Raw genomic sequence first — 14,285 nt, forward strand, 5'->3', positions numbered from 1 at the left:
TTAACTATTGTTTATGGCAATTTAACCTAACATTATCAATGTTATTGTCATTTCATCATTTCACCACACATACGCACACACACACACACACACACACACACACACACCTTATTTCGCAAGAGATACTGTTTTTCGTGCGTATCACAGAGTAAGAAACAGGATTAATTACAAGTTGTTTGAGTGTGAGCAAAGCTTGGGCTAAATGCATATGACTGCACATGAGTACATTTTTAGCTCATTAAAATCTAAATAATAAACTGATGAGGTGTAAACTGTTTCCTTTTTAAAATGTCCTGATGAGTTCGGTAATGGGACTGGTATTATCCTTTGGGTTTAATGATACTTGGCTAATTATAATTTGCCGTAGTTTTTTTCCAGTTATAACCTCTGTTATCACAGTTGAACATATGGTATCATTCACTGTGGTAACACTAAAGACCACTCACAGTGCGATGCTTGGCTTCTTTTTTGTCTCTCACTAATAGTGAAGAAGTTCTACTCTTCTTATGCCATGGTGTGTGGTTCTCACAGTGACATTAAGAAAACTGAGTGGTTGAGCACCCACATGAGGTCATAGGCGTTTGTACTTAAAGGCATATAGTGTCTCCAAATCAAACAAAGCTTTGGAAATGGCCACACTCTGTTTACTTGTTCTTGTGCATCAAAAGGACAGAGGACAAAGTCGAGTAAGTTATACCACCATGTCTTTCTCCAGATTATGCCATCTTTCTTGCCAGTTTATTTTCATTGTATGATGTATTTTAACATTTGGATTAATTTAAACTTGCTAAGTCCTTTGGCAGATATTGGGTTAAATAATGTTAAGCTGTCACTTTTGAGCCTTTCAGACTAATGGGAAGTTCTGACAGGTAGCAATTGTTTGTTGATTTTAGTAGAAACTGAACTGGTAATTTTAAAAATGGATGCCTGTGGATCTTTACTATATAGTTTAATGTTTATAAGATATGTTTGTAAAATAGGGTAAACGGAGAAGCATGGAAGAACTGAAAGGCAGTGCAGACATTTGGTTGCAAACAGTTCTGCTTTGTGACCACTACCATTGCAACATTAGCAATGCAGGTATTCATGAAATGAAACTGCTGCTGAAATGCTTGGCATGGATTAGCGGCTGGTTGTGTCAGCTCACAGCCATGGTGACATGTGAGGGGGCTAAACACTAATGATGTCGTTAACTGTGCTGTAGCTTCTCATCATACTGAAACAAGTCAGTCCCAGCCTCTAAGATGCTCATTTGTCACCTTTCTTAAAAAACTTCTCAGGATGTTGCTTGTGGAAAGTAAACTGCTGAGCAAGTCTTTTCCGCCGTTTTGAACATTTTCCATTTTCATATGTTCCCCACATGGACCTCTTTTTAAATTATAATTCTTGATAAAAATTATACAATATGTATATGCATATATACAGTGGGTACGGAAAGTATTCAGACCCCTTTAAAATTTTCACTCTTTGTGTCATTGCAGCCATTGTCCAAAATCAAAAAAGTTCATTTTATTTCTCATTAATGTACACTCAGCACCCCATCTTGACAGAAAAAACCAGAAATGTAGAAATTTTTGCAAATTTATTAAAAGAGAAAAACTGAAATATCACATGGTCATAAGTATTCAGACCCTGTGCTCAGTATTGAGTAGAAGCACCCTTTTGAGCTAGTACAGCCATGAGTCTTCTTGGGAATGATGCAACAAGTTTTTCACACCTGGATTTGGGGATCCTCTGCCATTCTTCCTTGCAGATCCTCTCCAGTTCTGTCAGGTTGGAGGATGGTGAACATTGGTGGACAGCTATTTTCAGGTCTCTCCAGAGATGATCAATTGGGTTTAGGTCAGGACTCTGGCTGGGCCAGTCAAGAACGGTCACAGAGTTGTTCCGAAGCCACTCCTTTGTTATTTTAGCTGTGTGCTTAGGGTCATTGTCCTGTTGAAAGGTGAACCTTCGGCCCAGTCTGAGGTCCTGAGCACTCTGGAAGAGGTTTTCTTCCAGGATATCTCTGTACTTGGCCGCATTCATCTTTCCTTCAATTGCAACCAGTCGTCCTGTCCCTGCAGCTGAAAAACACCCCCACAACATGATGCTCCCACCACCATGTTTCACTTTAGGGATTGTATTGGGCAGGTGATGAGCAGTGCCTGGTTTTCTCCACACATACCGCTTAGAATTAACACCAAAAAGTTCAATCTTGGTCTCATCAGACCAGAGAATCTTATTTCTCATAGTCTGGGAGTCCTTCATGTGTTTTTTGGCAAACTCTATGGGGGCTTTCATGTGTCTTGCACTGAGGAGAGGCTTCCGTCGGGCCACTCTGCCATAAAGCCCCGACTGGTGGAGGGCTGCAGTGATAGTTGACTTTGTGGAACTTTCTCCCATCGCCCTACTGCATCTCTGGAGCTCAGCCACAGTGATCTTTGGGTTCTTCTTTACCTCTCTCACCAAGGCTCTTCTCCCACGATTGCTCAGTTTGGCTGGACGGCCAGATCTAGGAAGAGTTCTGGTCGTCCCAAACTTTTTCCATTTGAGGATTATGGAGGCCACTGTGCTCTTAGGAACCTTGAGTGCTGCAGAAATTCTTTTGTAACCTTGGCCAGATCTGTGCCTTGCCACAGTTCTGTCTCTGAGCTCCTTGGGCAGTTCCTTCGACCTCATGATTCTCATTTGCTCTGACATGCACTGTGAGCTGTAAGGTCTTATATAGACAGGTGTGTTCCTTTCCTAATCAAGTCCAATCAGTTTAATTAAACACAGCTGGACTCCAATGAAGGAGCAGAACTATCTCAAGGAGGATCAGAAGAAATGGACAGCATGTGAGTTAAATATGAGTGTCACTGCAAAGGGTCTGAATACTTATGACCATGTGATATTTCAGTTTTTCTTTTTTAATAAATTTGCAAAAATGTCTACATTTCAGTTTTTTTTCTGTCAAGATGGGGTGCTGAGTGTACATTAATGAGAAATAAAATGAACTTTTTTGATTTTGGCAAATGGCTGCAATGACACAAAGAGTGAAAAATTTAAAGGGGTCTGAATACTTTCTGTACCCACTGTAAATAAATAATATGGACTGAAGGTGTAGGCTGAAGCAGTAGATTATAATACATACTTGTTTTATGTAATATACTTGGTTAATATTTGTACAAAGGCAAAAAAAAAAAAAGCAAACGCAAAAACAAATGTTCCGAATATGTCATACATAACAGTAATGATACCTCAGTTACATATTTGTTCACCACCTTGTTTTTAAATACTATATTTAAATATTATATATTTTTTGATTTGTATAGTTATGTAGGTGATTCCACAACTACTTCATACATTTTCCCCTTTATAGGGAAATGTCTGTTTTTTTTTTTTAATGTATGTCCTTATCTTTTTTTTTTCTCTCAGCTCATAATCGCTCACTTTAATTTGAAACAAACTCTGAATACACTTAGGAAGTAAATTATTTTGTGCTTTGTACATTATCTGCACATTTATAAGATTAACATGAATGATTTTAAGTCATGATAACCTTGATTTTATTTAATATTGCTATAATTTTAGATTTTTACAGTATTTATGTTTGGTTTCCAGGATAATTTGTGATTAAATATAAGTCCCAAAAATGTATTCATCCACTCTTTCTGTTTCAGCCTCACTTATTTTGATTTTAGCTTGATGGCTAGTTTTCCTATTTACAAATATCATAAACTTTGCCTTACTTAAAGTGATAACATCAGATAAAAGACCATTTTTAACACTTTCAATTTAGTTATCACTGTGTACAGAATTGGTTCCAAACTTCTCCCAGAATAGTGTTAGCATCATTAGCAAATAAAACTAATTTTAATAATTTAAACACTTTGTATACTGCATAAACAGTTGAGTTCCTAACACTTAACCTTGTGGAACCCCACATGTTAAATCTTTAGATTTAACATTATTTATTTGGACATATATCACTATGCACATTAGTATTTTTAACTAATGCCACATCAATTTCAGTGCACTCAGTGTACATTTTAATTTTTAATTGTAGGGCAGACCAAGCTATTTAAATTCTGATTTGAATTGTCACTGAGCAGACATGTTTTTTTTTTGTTTTTTTTTTTTAACTTCAGGTGTGTTTCTCCACATGCAGTAGCTGTATTTGTTAATCTGAAATTGTTGTCTGTGGCCAACAAAGAAATTGCCCCACCATGTTTGCTGTTACATTACATAATATGGTACACTGTGGCTCTTTTAACAATGTCTTCAAAAGAAGTGAGATGTAACCAGCCAGATGGGGAAACTGAAATTTTAATTTTACAGCGCAACTGTAATTCTTCATAGAAGCCATTTAAACTAAATTAATAAATGACTGATGGTAATGACTAAAATGTTACTTATTCAAAGTACTTGAATTAATAACCATTTTATCAAAGTTTTGTTTAAAAGAATACATTGTTTTACTTATATACTGATTGAGTGTGCACAGAAGTCTAACCCTACCCCAATAAACATGAATCTTAAGTGTACATATAACGTAAATACCCATGAATGTGTAATTAGATTCAATTAAGTATAAATCCTTATGTGACATGAAATTATTTAGTAATGTCCCCAAAAGTGTCCTTCAGCTAAATGAATACATCTGAAAATCAACACTTAATTAGAATAATTAAATCGGTGAGCAGGTGTTCTATTGGAAATGTTTGTGCATTTGTGTGTTATGGTCCTACATTAAATACCTGCAATCTGTGCTAATGTAACAACACTATTAAACCTAGGAACCTAGTGTATTTTTGAATTAAACTTCCTCATGATAAACGGGGTGCCAGTGTTACTTGCCAAATGGCTGCAGAGTAGATACAATTAAAGTACATTAGCTAAATCACTTACCTGTTGCTAAATGGGCACAGGTATAACTTGAACTGTCACACTTTCTCTAAGCTCTGAACCAGCCAAACAGTGCTGACATTGGTTAAAGTTTAAACTGTACTTACACGCAGTTGCTACTTTAGAAATGTGTAAATTTCACTAGATGTTTATCATTGAGTTAAGAGCAGGCTGGTATTGTTCTGGACTACATAAATTATATTATAGTGACTAAGTTGCCTTGTTATTGATGATAAAATCTAGGTAAATGATGTATAATCAAAACTAAATTTGAGTTTGTACTTCATACAGGAATGTAGTGTAAACAACTAAGCTTGTCTTAACTTAATGTAAATATGTGAGTTTGGTTCATTTCACATTAATTACACTTAGATTTTTGTGTTTTATTTTCAGACTCCTCCATAACATGAGTTTTTCTGACTTGATGTCTTTTGACTCGAGATGATGAGTGGAATGATAGAACTGCCGAGAGCTCACTCTACTCATTAAATAAATTTTAAGCTAGGAGACTCTTCAGAACTGTTTTCAGTTTGAGGAATACATTCATGGTAGAATATTTTTGTGTCAATAATATATGTTAAATTAGATCATGGTTGTTTCTTTGTATATTAAGAAAATCAGTCCAAATCATGACAAAGGTTAGCTTTGAATTCCATCACTACCATTTTATACGTAGTCTCCAGGCAGTATTGTCCTCCAAAATGGCTTTATCAGCTGCAGCTCTACAGTTCTTTGAGTAAACTGACAAATATATAAGAAAAGCTTATCTGTCTGTAATTACTGCCTGTGTGACTAAACTGTTCAGTTAATCTCTTGTTAAAACAACTTTTAACTAACTATTCAACCAAACATGAGTTAAATCATGTTTTCAAGACAGCCAGGGAACTAATATTTCTAAGTTGAGGCAGCTTGAAATGATTTAATGTTGAAATGACACTGAAATAGTCATCTCATGCTTTTTTAATGTAAATGCCTTGGTAACAGTATACAAAAATGGGCACAGTAGAATGGCCCAGCCACACCTAAACAAGCCATTCATGCCTCACAACAAACTACAAAAGTTTGGGGAGGTTTGGATTGAGGCATGAAACACATTGATGTCAAAATGTCTCATTTTGTCCACTGGATGGTTAACCCTGGAGATGGGGTAATTATAGGAATTCTGTTACACCGGCTAAATGACTAGAGAAGCCCAGAGTAGACTTGTATCAGGAGAACAGATGTGGCCCCACATGGTAGGAAGCACAGCAAAAGAAGCACTGTATTCAGAGCAGTTGAGTCAACCTGGCGTTACAATAGAGTTAGCACTTTGGATAATGGTTTTGACAGATCACAGATGCAGCTGACCCTCCTGGCTCAGAGCAACAGTTTAGAGGCTAAGTTGTAGCAGCAAACAATTTCCCCAAGAGCTGATATCTGTGTCTCTGGTCACCCTGGCTGCTGTTGCTCTATGTTTATATTTTCTTATGACTTGGTGATAACATATCATTCAGCATGGTACAAAGAAATACCCACACACAAAATGTATGCTGTGCTTTAATAATTTTGTCTTTGACACTTAAAGGGTGTTATGTCCTGTTCTGTCCTTGGCTGCTGCCATTCAGTGTGAGTGAGTGGTTGTTTCACCTCGAAGTGAGATTGACACTGTTGTGATCCCTCAGCATCTAGGGCGTAGTTGAGCTTTCCAACCACAGTTCTCCACCTCTGCTGCCAATCCAGTATACCTAAGCATTTTCCTTTCGAAAGCTTCATCTACCATGTCCTCCCACGTAGTGCAAGCGCCAAAATTTGCTGTTATGTCTGACCACAACATCAGGTCTAGCCTTGACTTCTTGCTTGCTGCTTCGTGTGGGATTATCATATGCCTGTACTTGTATGCCTGCTCAGAACTGCTGTCTGGTTGCCTGTTCTTCTTTATAACAAAAACAGACTATAATATTTATAGTGTGACAGCATCTTTATTCGTTTTCTTCTTTTAGTTTCTGGTTCCACTGAACAGCCAAGAACTATCTGCAAATGGAGGAACAAAACCTCAAATTTGGACCAAATGTTTTGTTGTTTGGCCTAATGTGAATAGTTTCCCGATGAATCCTGACCATTCTAGATTGTACAGACTTCTTTAGTTTAACAGTTTTATGTTCATGGTGGATCACAAGGAATGATTCGCTGGTGAAATCATCATTATTTTTATACTTTAAAGATATGTAAACCTACTTTTTTTTTTTCTTCTTTCTTTCTTTTTTTTTTTTTTCTTCACCTGCCAGGTGAGCCGTGACTGTCCACTTCTTTGTGTCCCAGTGCATCTGCATGTACCGTGGACAGTCCTGGCCTGTCGGAGAGGCGCTGTGCTCAGAGACTGTGCTGCACTAGGAGAACCCATGGCTTCTGGCCCTCCATCTCTCTCTATAGGCCACAGAGTTAGGCTACTGGAGCTGCTGCTTGGGCCTCTGTTGGTCTTGCTGATTTCTGGGCTGGGACCAGTACTGGGTCAGAAGGTCTACACCAACACATGGGCTGTCCACATACCTGGAGGTCAGGAGGAAGCTGATCAAATTGCCAGTAAATATGGTTTCATCAACCATGGACATGTAAGTAAAAAATTTAAAATTTGAGCTAAAGGTGATTCAAGGGTCATATGTTAAAATAAAACCAACTACATTTTGCCTATGCAAATATAGGCTCATTGGCCTCCTGAAAGGTTGCATATAAAGAGGAGAGCTTGCTGCTTTTACACGCAATATGTCCAGCTGTGTGTTAAATTTCTGATAAATTGTTAATTTCTGTTTTTTTTAATCAATATCACAATGTGCTTACTTAGATTTATGAATTACAAGTATGTTTATTGATTATGATTATTATTTGAAAGTTAATTTTGCTGGAGTTTTCTGTTGTTCCAGCTGTCATTGTGCAGACTGCAGTATAAGAGTAAAGCTTCTTCTTCTCCCCATGTTTCTTTTTGTTTTCCACTTTCAACCTTCCAAACACAAAACTATAGAAATATATTTATCATTCTAAATGTTATTTCGCTGATTAGTCAGTTAGAAAACCTGCTGAGAAAATTGATATTTAGCCTTGCGTGACCATTGTGTGTGATATTGGATAGCGAATGGGCATTCAGGTTTGTAAAGTGAACAAAGGGAGTTTGAGGTTAGGCAAGTTTTTGTGTGAACTTTGAACTTTAGTTGAGCTATGGTTATGCACTAAAACCTGTATGATAATATAATGCCCATACTCAAGGCAAATCAGTTTATTTCTTTTTAAGACCTCTGTTGAGATCTGTTGAAAAAAATGATTAATCATTAGAATTTCAGCATAAGATATTAGGTATGAGAATAGTTTTATGCTGAATAGTTCTTTTTTTTTTTTTCTTAAAGTGAAACACAAGGCCTAATAGACAGAAAACAAGTAGATCTTTGCAAAGATGTTTGCACTGGTCTAACCACTTTTCCAGGGATCAGTGCTTGTTTGCACCATATGGTCTTAAGAGTTCATGACCAGGAATGTTATTTGTGCTCTGAATCACAGCATGCAGACTAATGAGTAATCCAACACACCTAAATCCTTTAACTACGTGTCAGCCATGGACAACAGGGAATCCAGACGAAGCGATTATACCCATTTACTCACGAAAACTGTCCTGGAGAGGAGCTGTGTATTTTGGCTTGTCTCATAAACGGGTTATAAACCATTTTATGACATTTTGAGGTAGAGAAAATGGACTATTGCGTCTGGCGGGAGGTAAATTGACAATTCTAGTTTTGACACAGCATCTAAGATGGAAACTTTGCAGAGCTGGAGCATGTCTAATGAAGCAAGTTTAATAAAGGTAGCTCAATAAATGCTGAGTAAAGTGTTTAGCACTCTCAAATCTGGAACATGGGCTGAAGTGAAACCAGATGTTCAGGTATTCATTCAAAGCAGTCATTCTTCTTATTAAACCTACTTCTTGAGATAGATATCATTTTTTCTGTATGTTTCTGTGCACGAGAAAAAGTGGGTTAGAAAAACCCATGTAGGAGCAAAAATGTTGAAGTCTGATCTGACCTTAGAGGTGTTCTTTGGAAATAACAATGGAATACCTCTGAGCACTGTTATGTACAGGGTTTCTGAGGGTCTAAAATCCAATTATTTTAATTTTAAGTTGGTCTTAAAATTACAGACCGTGTTTAGTTTAATTTTTTTTAACATTAAATTGACATTGCATAACATCACATCAACTTAACTGTGTACCTGTGTTTTTGGGAAAATATTTAGGCAACACAGTAGTACTGTCTATGGTACATTGGTTCCATTGTGTAGTTTTTTTTTTCTCATCAGTTTGTATTTGTCACTCTGTAACAATGCTGCAGTGGAACCCAATTACACTTGCAAATTTTGCCATCCAGTCAGAACTTAATGGAAAACATTCAGCTTCCACGCTGTGGTATATGATATAATGTATTGTAGCGTGTCTTTCACAAGCGACTGTTTCCGATACTTTCATCTCCCTAATATGGGGAAGAGTGCATTTATTGAGGCTTGGACAGAAAACGGCACATTTAGAGCTTGTTTGAAGCATTCAAACACAACAAATTCATAGCCCATGTGAAATTAGGAACTTTCGGTATGAAAGCACTGGAGTTGCATGAGAAATCAGGAAAACACAAAACCACAGTTAAGCCTCCAGCAAACACCTGCCATCAAAAAGTATTGTTGTCCTGTATTATCAGTGGGAGTCTTGCCCAGCCTGAGTGCTACCCACTTTGTGCCCGACTCCTGCCACGCCAGTAAGTGATCTCCAGACAATAACTTGATCTATACCAACACTAAAAACAGAGTTACTGTGTCTAAGTATTTTATTTATTCACTTTAATACTCAAATGATTTCATATCCTTCATGTTTTTTTTTAAACAGTAAATGTGAAACAGAATCCGAGTTGCAATAATAGTGATCTGATAAAGGTCTTAAAAAAGTCCACTATGAATTTAATGCCTTTTTTGTTTTAAATTGAACTTTGAACAGAAATCCTGTACCTGTGCTGTAATGTGTGTATATTTGGCTGTTGGCACCAAATTAGAAAGTCAGTTTGAAGTATCAAACAGAAATTGATGAGACATTTATTTGTCGGCAAAGAGAGCAACCATTTTGTGCATGTGCATTATTCCTGCACTGCAGGAGGCTCCTGTAGTGTGGGAATGAAAGATGAATAAGCCATGATCAAAAACCTGAACCTGCTTGTCCTGCCTTGACCTGACAACATGACATTGCCATTATAAACGTTAGAGTAAATGATATAGAACAATCTCTGTTCATTATCATTAAAAGATGAGCTATAACCACAAGTGATGACTAAAATGAAGATGCTGTCATGATCTGCACCACCCCTGATGGCATAGCAGCACTGTTGATTGATTAAAATGAAGCTATTACTTTAGAGCTGGGAACAAACAAATCTGTTAAGCTGTTTTTTGCCTACAGCCTATAGGAAATGAAAGTTCCTTTGTGAACATTCTGTGGCCATGGATGGTATTTTTATTTTGCCTTCTTGCATTCTGCCTGTACTATGACATCCATAAACACTCCCCTCTTTTGTAGACATGCTTTTGTAGACATATTTTTGTAGACACAATAATTGAGAAGGGCAAATCTAAAACATTGCTTGTCTTACAACATGCGTGTTTCCAGTTAGTGAGCGTTTCCCGAATGCTTCACTTCATTATCCTTAAATGTACTGTACTTTTCTTGTGTAATTCAATCAGAAAAATGGTATGCGACTTAGCAGTGGTTAGCTAATTAGCCGTTTTCATGTTAATGTATGTAATTTAGCCATGTGAAGCAAAGTTAATATTACGTTTAATGTAAACTTAAAACAGTTTTCTATTTGTTAGGGAAGAATTGCAATGCATTATAATACAGCGCATTATTTCATACCACTTTCACTTAAAATAATAAAGTGCATCAGTTACGTTAGCCCGTTACTTGGCAGTTGTGCAACATTTCAACTTATGTGTGGTTTTAATCTCCACCATGAAATCCACAGCTACCTTCTTCTTCTATGTTTATTTTAATGTGAAGTGGATTACAAAACAAGTTTGGAAAGTTAAAATGTTGACAAAAACTGATGTTAGTTGCTAACCTGTTAATTTACCTTTCTCCTTAATATGTTCAGCCATCAGCCGATGCTAATTATGTTAAAAATGCAAATAATCGGTCGACCACTGGTTGCTATTGCTACTAATTATACCCTATGACTGAATCTGCAGGAAATTATTTTTTTTGATTAATTGTTGGGTTTATAAAATGTCACCATTTAAAAAAAAAAAAAAAAAAAAAAAATCCTTTCAGAATTTCCCTGAGCACATGATGCAAAGATGGCTTAAAGTATGTTTTTTTTTTTTTTTTTTTTGTCTGTCCAACAGATAGTATTGACCAAAGCAAAGCTAATCATACTACATAACTGGTAAAAAATGGTAAATGTGGCATTTTTATATGAAAGATGACCAGGGAGTTAATCAGTTAACAAAACAGTTTAATTTGTAAAACAAATTATCATCATAATCACTTGAATTGAGTATAGTTGTTCTCAATATATAGGCTGATTATTTTTCTTGATATTTAGATGTTACATACAAGACTACAGGAGTGGTTTGAGCTCATCAGTTACATTTACAGTTGAAGTCTGCTGCTGTCTAATGGCCACCAATTGTTTAGTGTGCTTCTGCTCAGCTCTGAACTTGCTTTTGTTTAATTTGGCATGTTAAATCAGTGGCAGCTTTTCAGACATCTCCCATACTCCCAGATTGCTTTCTAATCAAATGAGATGATGAGTGATCAAATGAGATAAACTTTATTCATCACCAAAGGGAAATTCAAGTTGGTAAATTAGTAGGTCACTAGTGAGAGTAGTCAGTAGTCATCTGCTATTGGCTAAGGTGTTGTAGAGCCTGATGGCAGTAGGGATGAAGGATCTCCTGTGTCGTTCAGTCCTGCAGTGCAGTAAGGCGAGTCGTCCACTGCAGCTGCTTCTCTGGTCCATCAGGATGTTGGGAGGGGGATAGTTTTTGCCTTTATTATAGACAACTGTAGGGACCCCTGCAGGGGAAGACATGCAGCACAAAGGACACCTATTTCGAAGAGTCAAACCAGCATCACAAAATTCATGGTTGGGCGCACTAACCACTACACCATGTGCAGCCCCCATCTCTACCAGAGATGCAGTTCACCAACCTGATGAACCGTGGCCTGTCTGCCAGGTAATCTGTGATCCAGGAAACAAAGGAGGCATCCACCCCCATTCCTTTAAGCTTGTCTTTTATGACGTGACTGTTAACTTAGATTTACTGGGCCATGGAGATGGTGCACATCACAGTGAGAAGGCTGAAATGATATATCATCCAGCCTTAATCACGAACTGTCTGGTCAGCTGGCTGGCTCATGTGATGCATTTGTTTTTACTCCCCTCTTCACTCATAATAGTTTAACTTCTTCAAGGCTGATTTGGTGAGTTAAGTGGAAAAGTCCTTTGTATTCTGTCCCTCTTTCTGTTAGGTCTAATCAGTCGAAGTGGGGTGGTGTGTGGACAGTGGGTTGGCTGTTTGTTTATGATATTATGTACGTTTTTGTTGTCTAGAAGCAACATATCATGTTGTAAACCTGATGCAGTAAGAGCACCACCTGTCTCAGCTAAATTACCCCCTTTATGCCTAAATTACCCCCTCTATGCATTATCCTTTATAACAGTTGTCATATGAGTTTAAAAGTTCTCACTTCCTGCCATTAGTAAGGAGGTGCAGTTGATGATGCCTTTGAGGAATGTTAATATTAATGTACCATAAATAAGCAGGACCCTGGCTTAAAAGTAAAAGGTTGTGGTCTGCAAATGGAATTCTCTGTTCCACTTCTAGAATATAGAGCAATTTTAGAAAAAGAGGAATAATTAAAACTAAATTGAAGTAATAAAAAATGGCTGACTCGCCCAGTGATAAATGAGTTTTAACTGCCACCTTGCGTGGCATGGATATTTTACTTTTTAAAGACCCTTTCTTGCCACATCATCAGACTTGCACTGGGGTTCTTTAAAAGGGAGCTTGAAATTTTGTGCTGTCTGATTTGATTGCACCCCCATTACCTCTGCTGATGTTTTAAAAAAAAAATAGTAAAATGGCATTACAAGGATTGCTATCAGTAGAAAGAGGTAATTTTAAAAAGGAGGACTGGCCTAAATTACATAAATATTAAGAATCATTATAGTGTAATTTGCAAATGGGATCAAATGGCCAAAAGATCAAAGGCTTAATTTAAAAATGTATCAGTTGTGTTCACTACTTCCACAAAGTGCCCTTTTTCATTTGATCTGTGAAGCTTGACTGCTGGTTAAACTACTGCAGTAGATAGATTTCTTTTTAGAATGTTTTTTTGGTCATTTGTGTTTTGAACATTGTGCCTTTTGTGTTTGCGGCCTGAGGCGTTCACAATCTAATCTATCTTGTATGCAGCTCATGAAAGTTCCCTTTACTGATGATGAGATTTAGTCTCCCTATTTAACGTGCTCTTTGAAATGTTGCACGTCCGCTTTCAGCCTGTACATTGTGCTGAGTTATTGACTGTCTTGGATTAGCAGCATTAATTTTCTTGTTGAAAGGCAAGCTATTAAATTACCATCATTGCATAAAGATGGACCTGCAGCATGAGATTCATAACTTTTACCTTGTACTTCAATTGTTCAGTTTTTAAACATAATAAAGGGAAAAATTACCTGCACAGAGCTTGTGTCATGTGGACGTATTGTATCTGCACCATTTCCAAGTCTTATTGTCTCCTGCTCTCCTGGAATAATAAACAGACTACCGGTGTCTGTTCATATGCTAAATAAATCACTTATTTTTCTTTAGTAGTTTTTCAAAACCAGAGAAGGAACAAAAAATGTGGGGGTAAGAAAACTAACTCATCAATTCCTATGCATTTCATGTAGAAATTCAGCATTTTTCAGAAGTGTGTCACTTCCCTTCTTGTGAACAGTGATTAATGTTACTGTTGGTGGATAAAAATGGTTACGTTCATACGGCTGGTCTGCTTTGAGACCAGATGCCTTCGGCTTGTTCTACAGGGCTTTGCATGTAAAGGGGGATTGTTTTTGGCATACTGTGCTCTCATTGTACTCCATGGCACCATCTTGGCCCTATTTCTGCCATATCTTTCTCCTTTCTGATGTGGGTAAATTATTTAATAATCAGTTCAGCACAACATTAAAGAAAAAAATTTGATACTAACTGTAGCTCATATGAGGTACATGAAGTGAAGTCATGACACAACACTGCAGTTAAAGACTAGATCTTGTAAGAAGTTTTTTGTGTTTTAATCTAGTCCACATTTTCTTTTAATTCAAATGAAATGGTAGAGAGATGCGTTTGTAATCTTCTTATATTTGGTTGTTTGG

At 37.0% G+C, this 14,285-nt stretch overlaps 1 protein-coding gene across 7 annotated transcripts in view; it reads left to right on the forward strand.

The window, feature by feature from the left end:
- furina (furin (paired basic amino acid cleaving enzyme) a) overlaps window positions 1-14,285 on the forward strand; it is a 77,806-nt gene that overhangs the window by 2,598 nt on the left and 60,923 nt on the right. For all 7 annotated transcript variants that reach the window (XR_003296431.2, XR_003296432.2, XM_026320488.2 and 4 more), the window contains exon 2: window positions 7,134-7,457. Coding sequence is in view for 5 of the 7 variants with exons in the window: in XM_026320488.2 (XP_026176273.1) it covers window positions 7,248-7,457 (210 nt within the window). In the remaining 2 variants the exon portion in view is untranslated. The remainder of the gene's footprint in view (window positions 1-7,133; window positions 7,458-14,285) is intronic.

This window comes from Mastacembelus armatus, chromosome 3 (assembly GCF_900324485.2).
Source record: "Mastacembelus armatus chromosome 3, fMasArm1.2, whole genome shotgun sequence".
In the NCBI taxonomy this organism is placed as follows: Eukaryota; Metazoa; Chordata; class Actinopteri; order Synbranchiformes; family Mastacembelidae; genus Mastacembelus; species Mastacembelus armatus.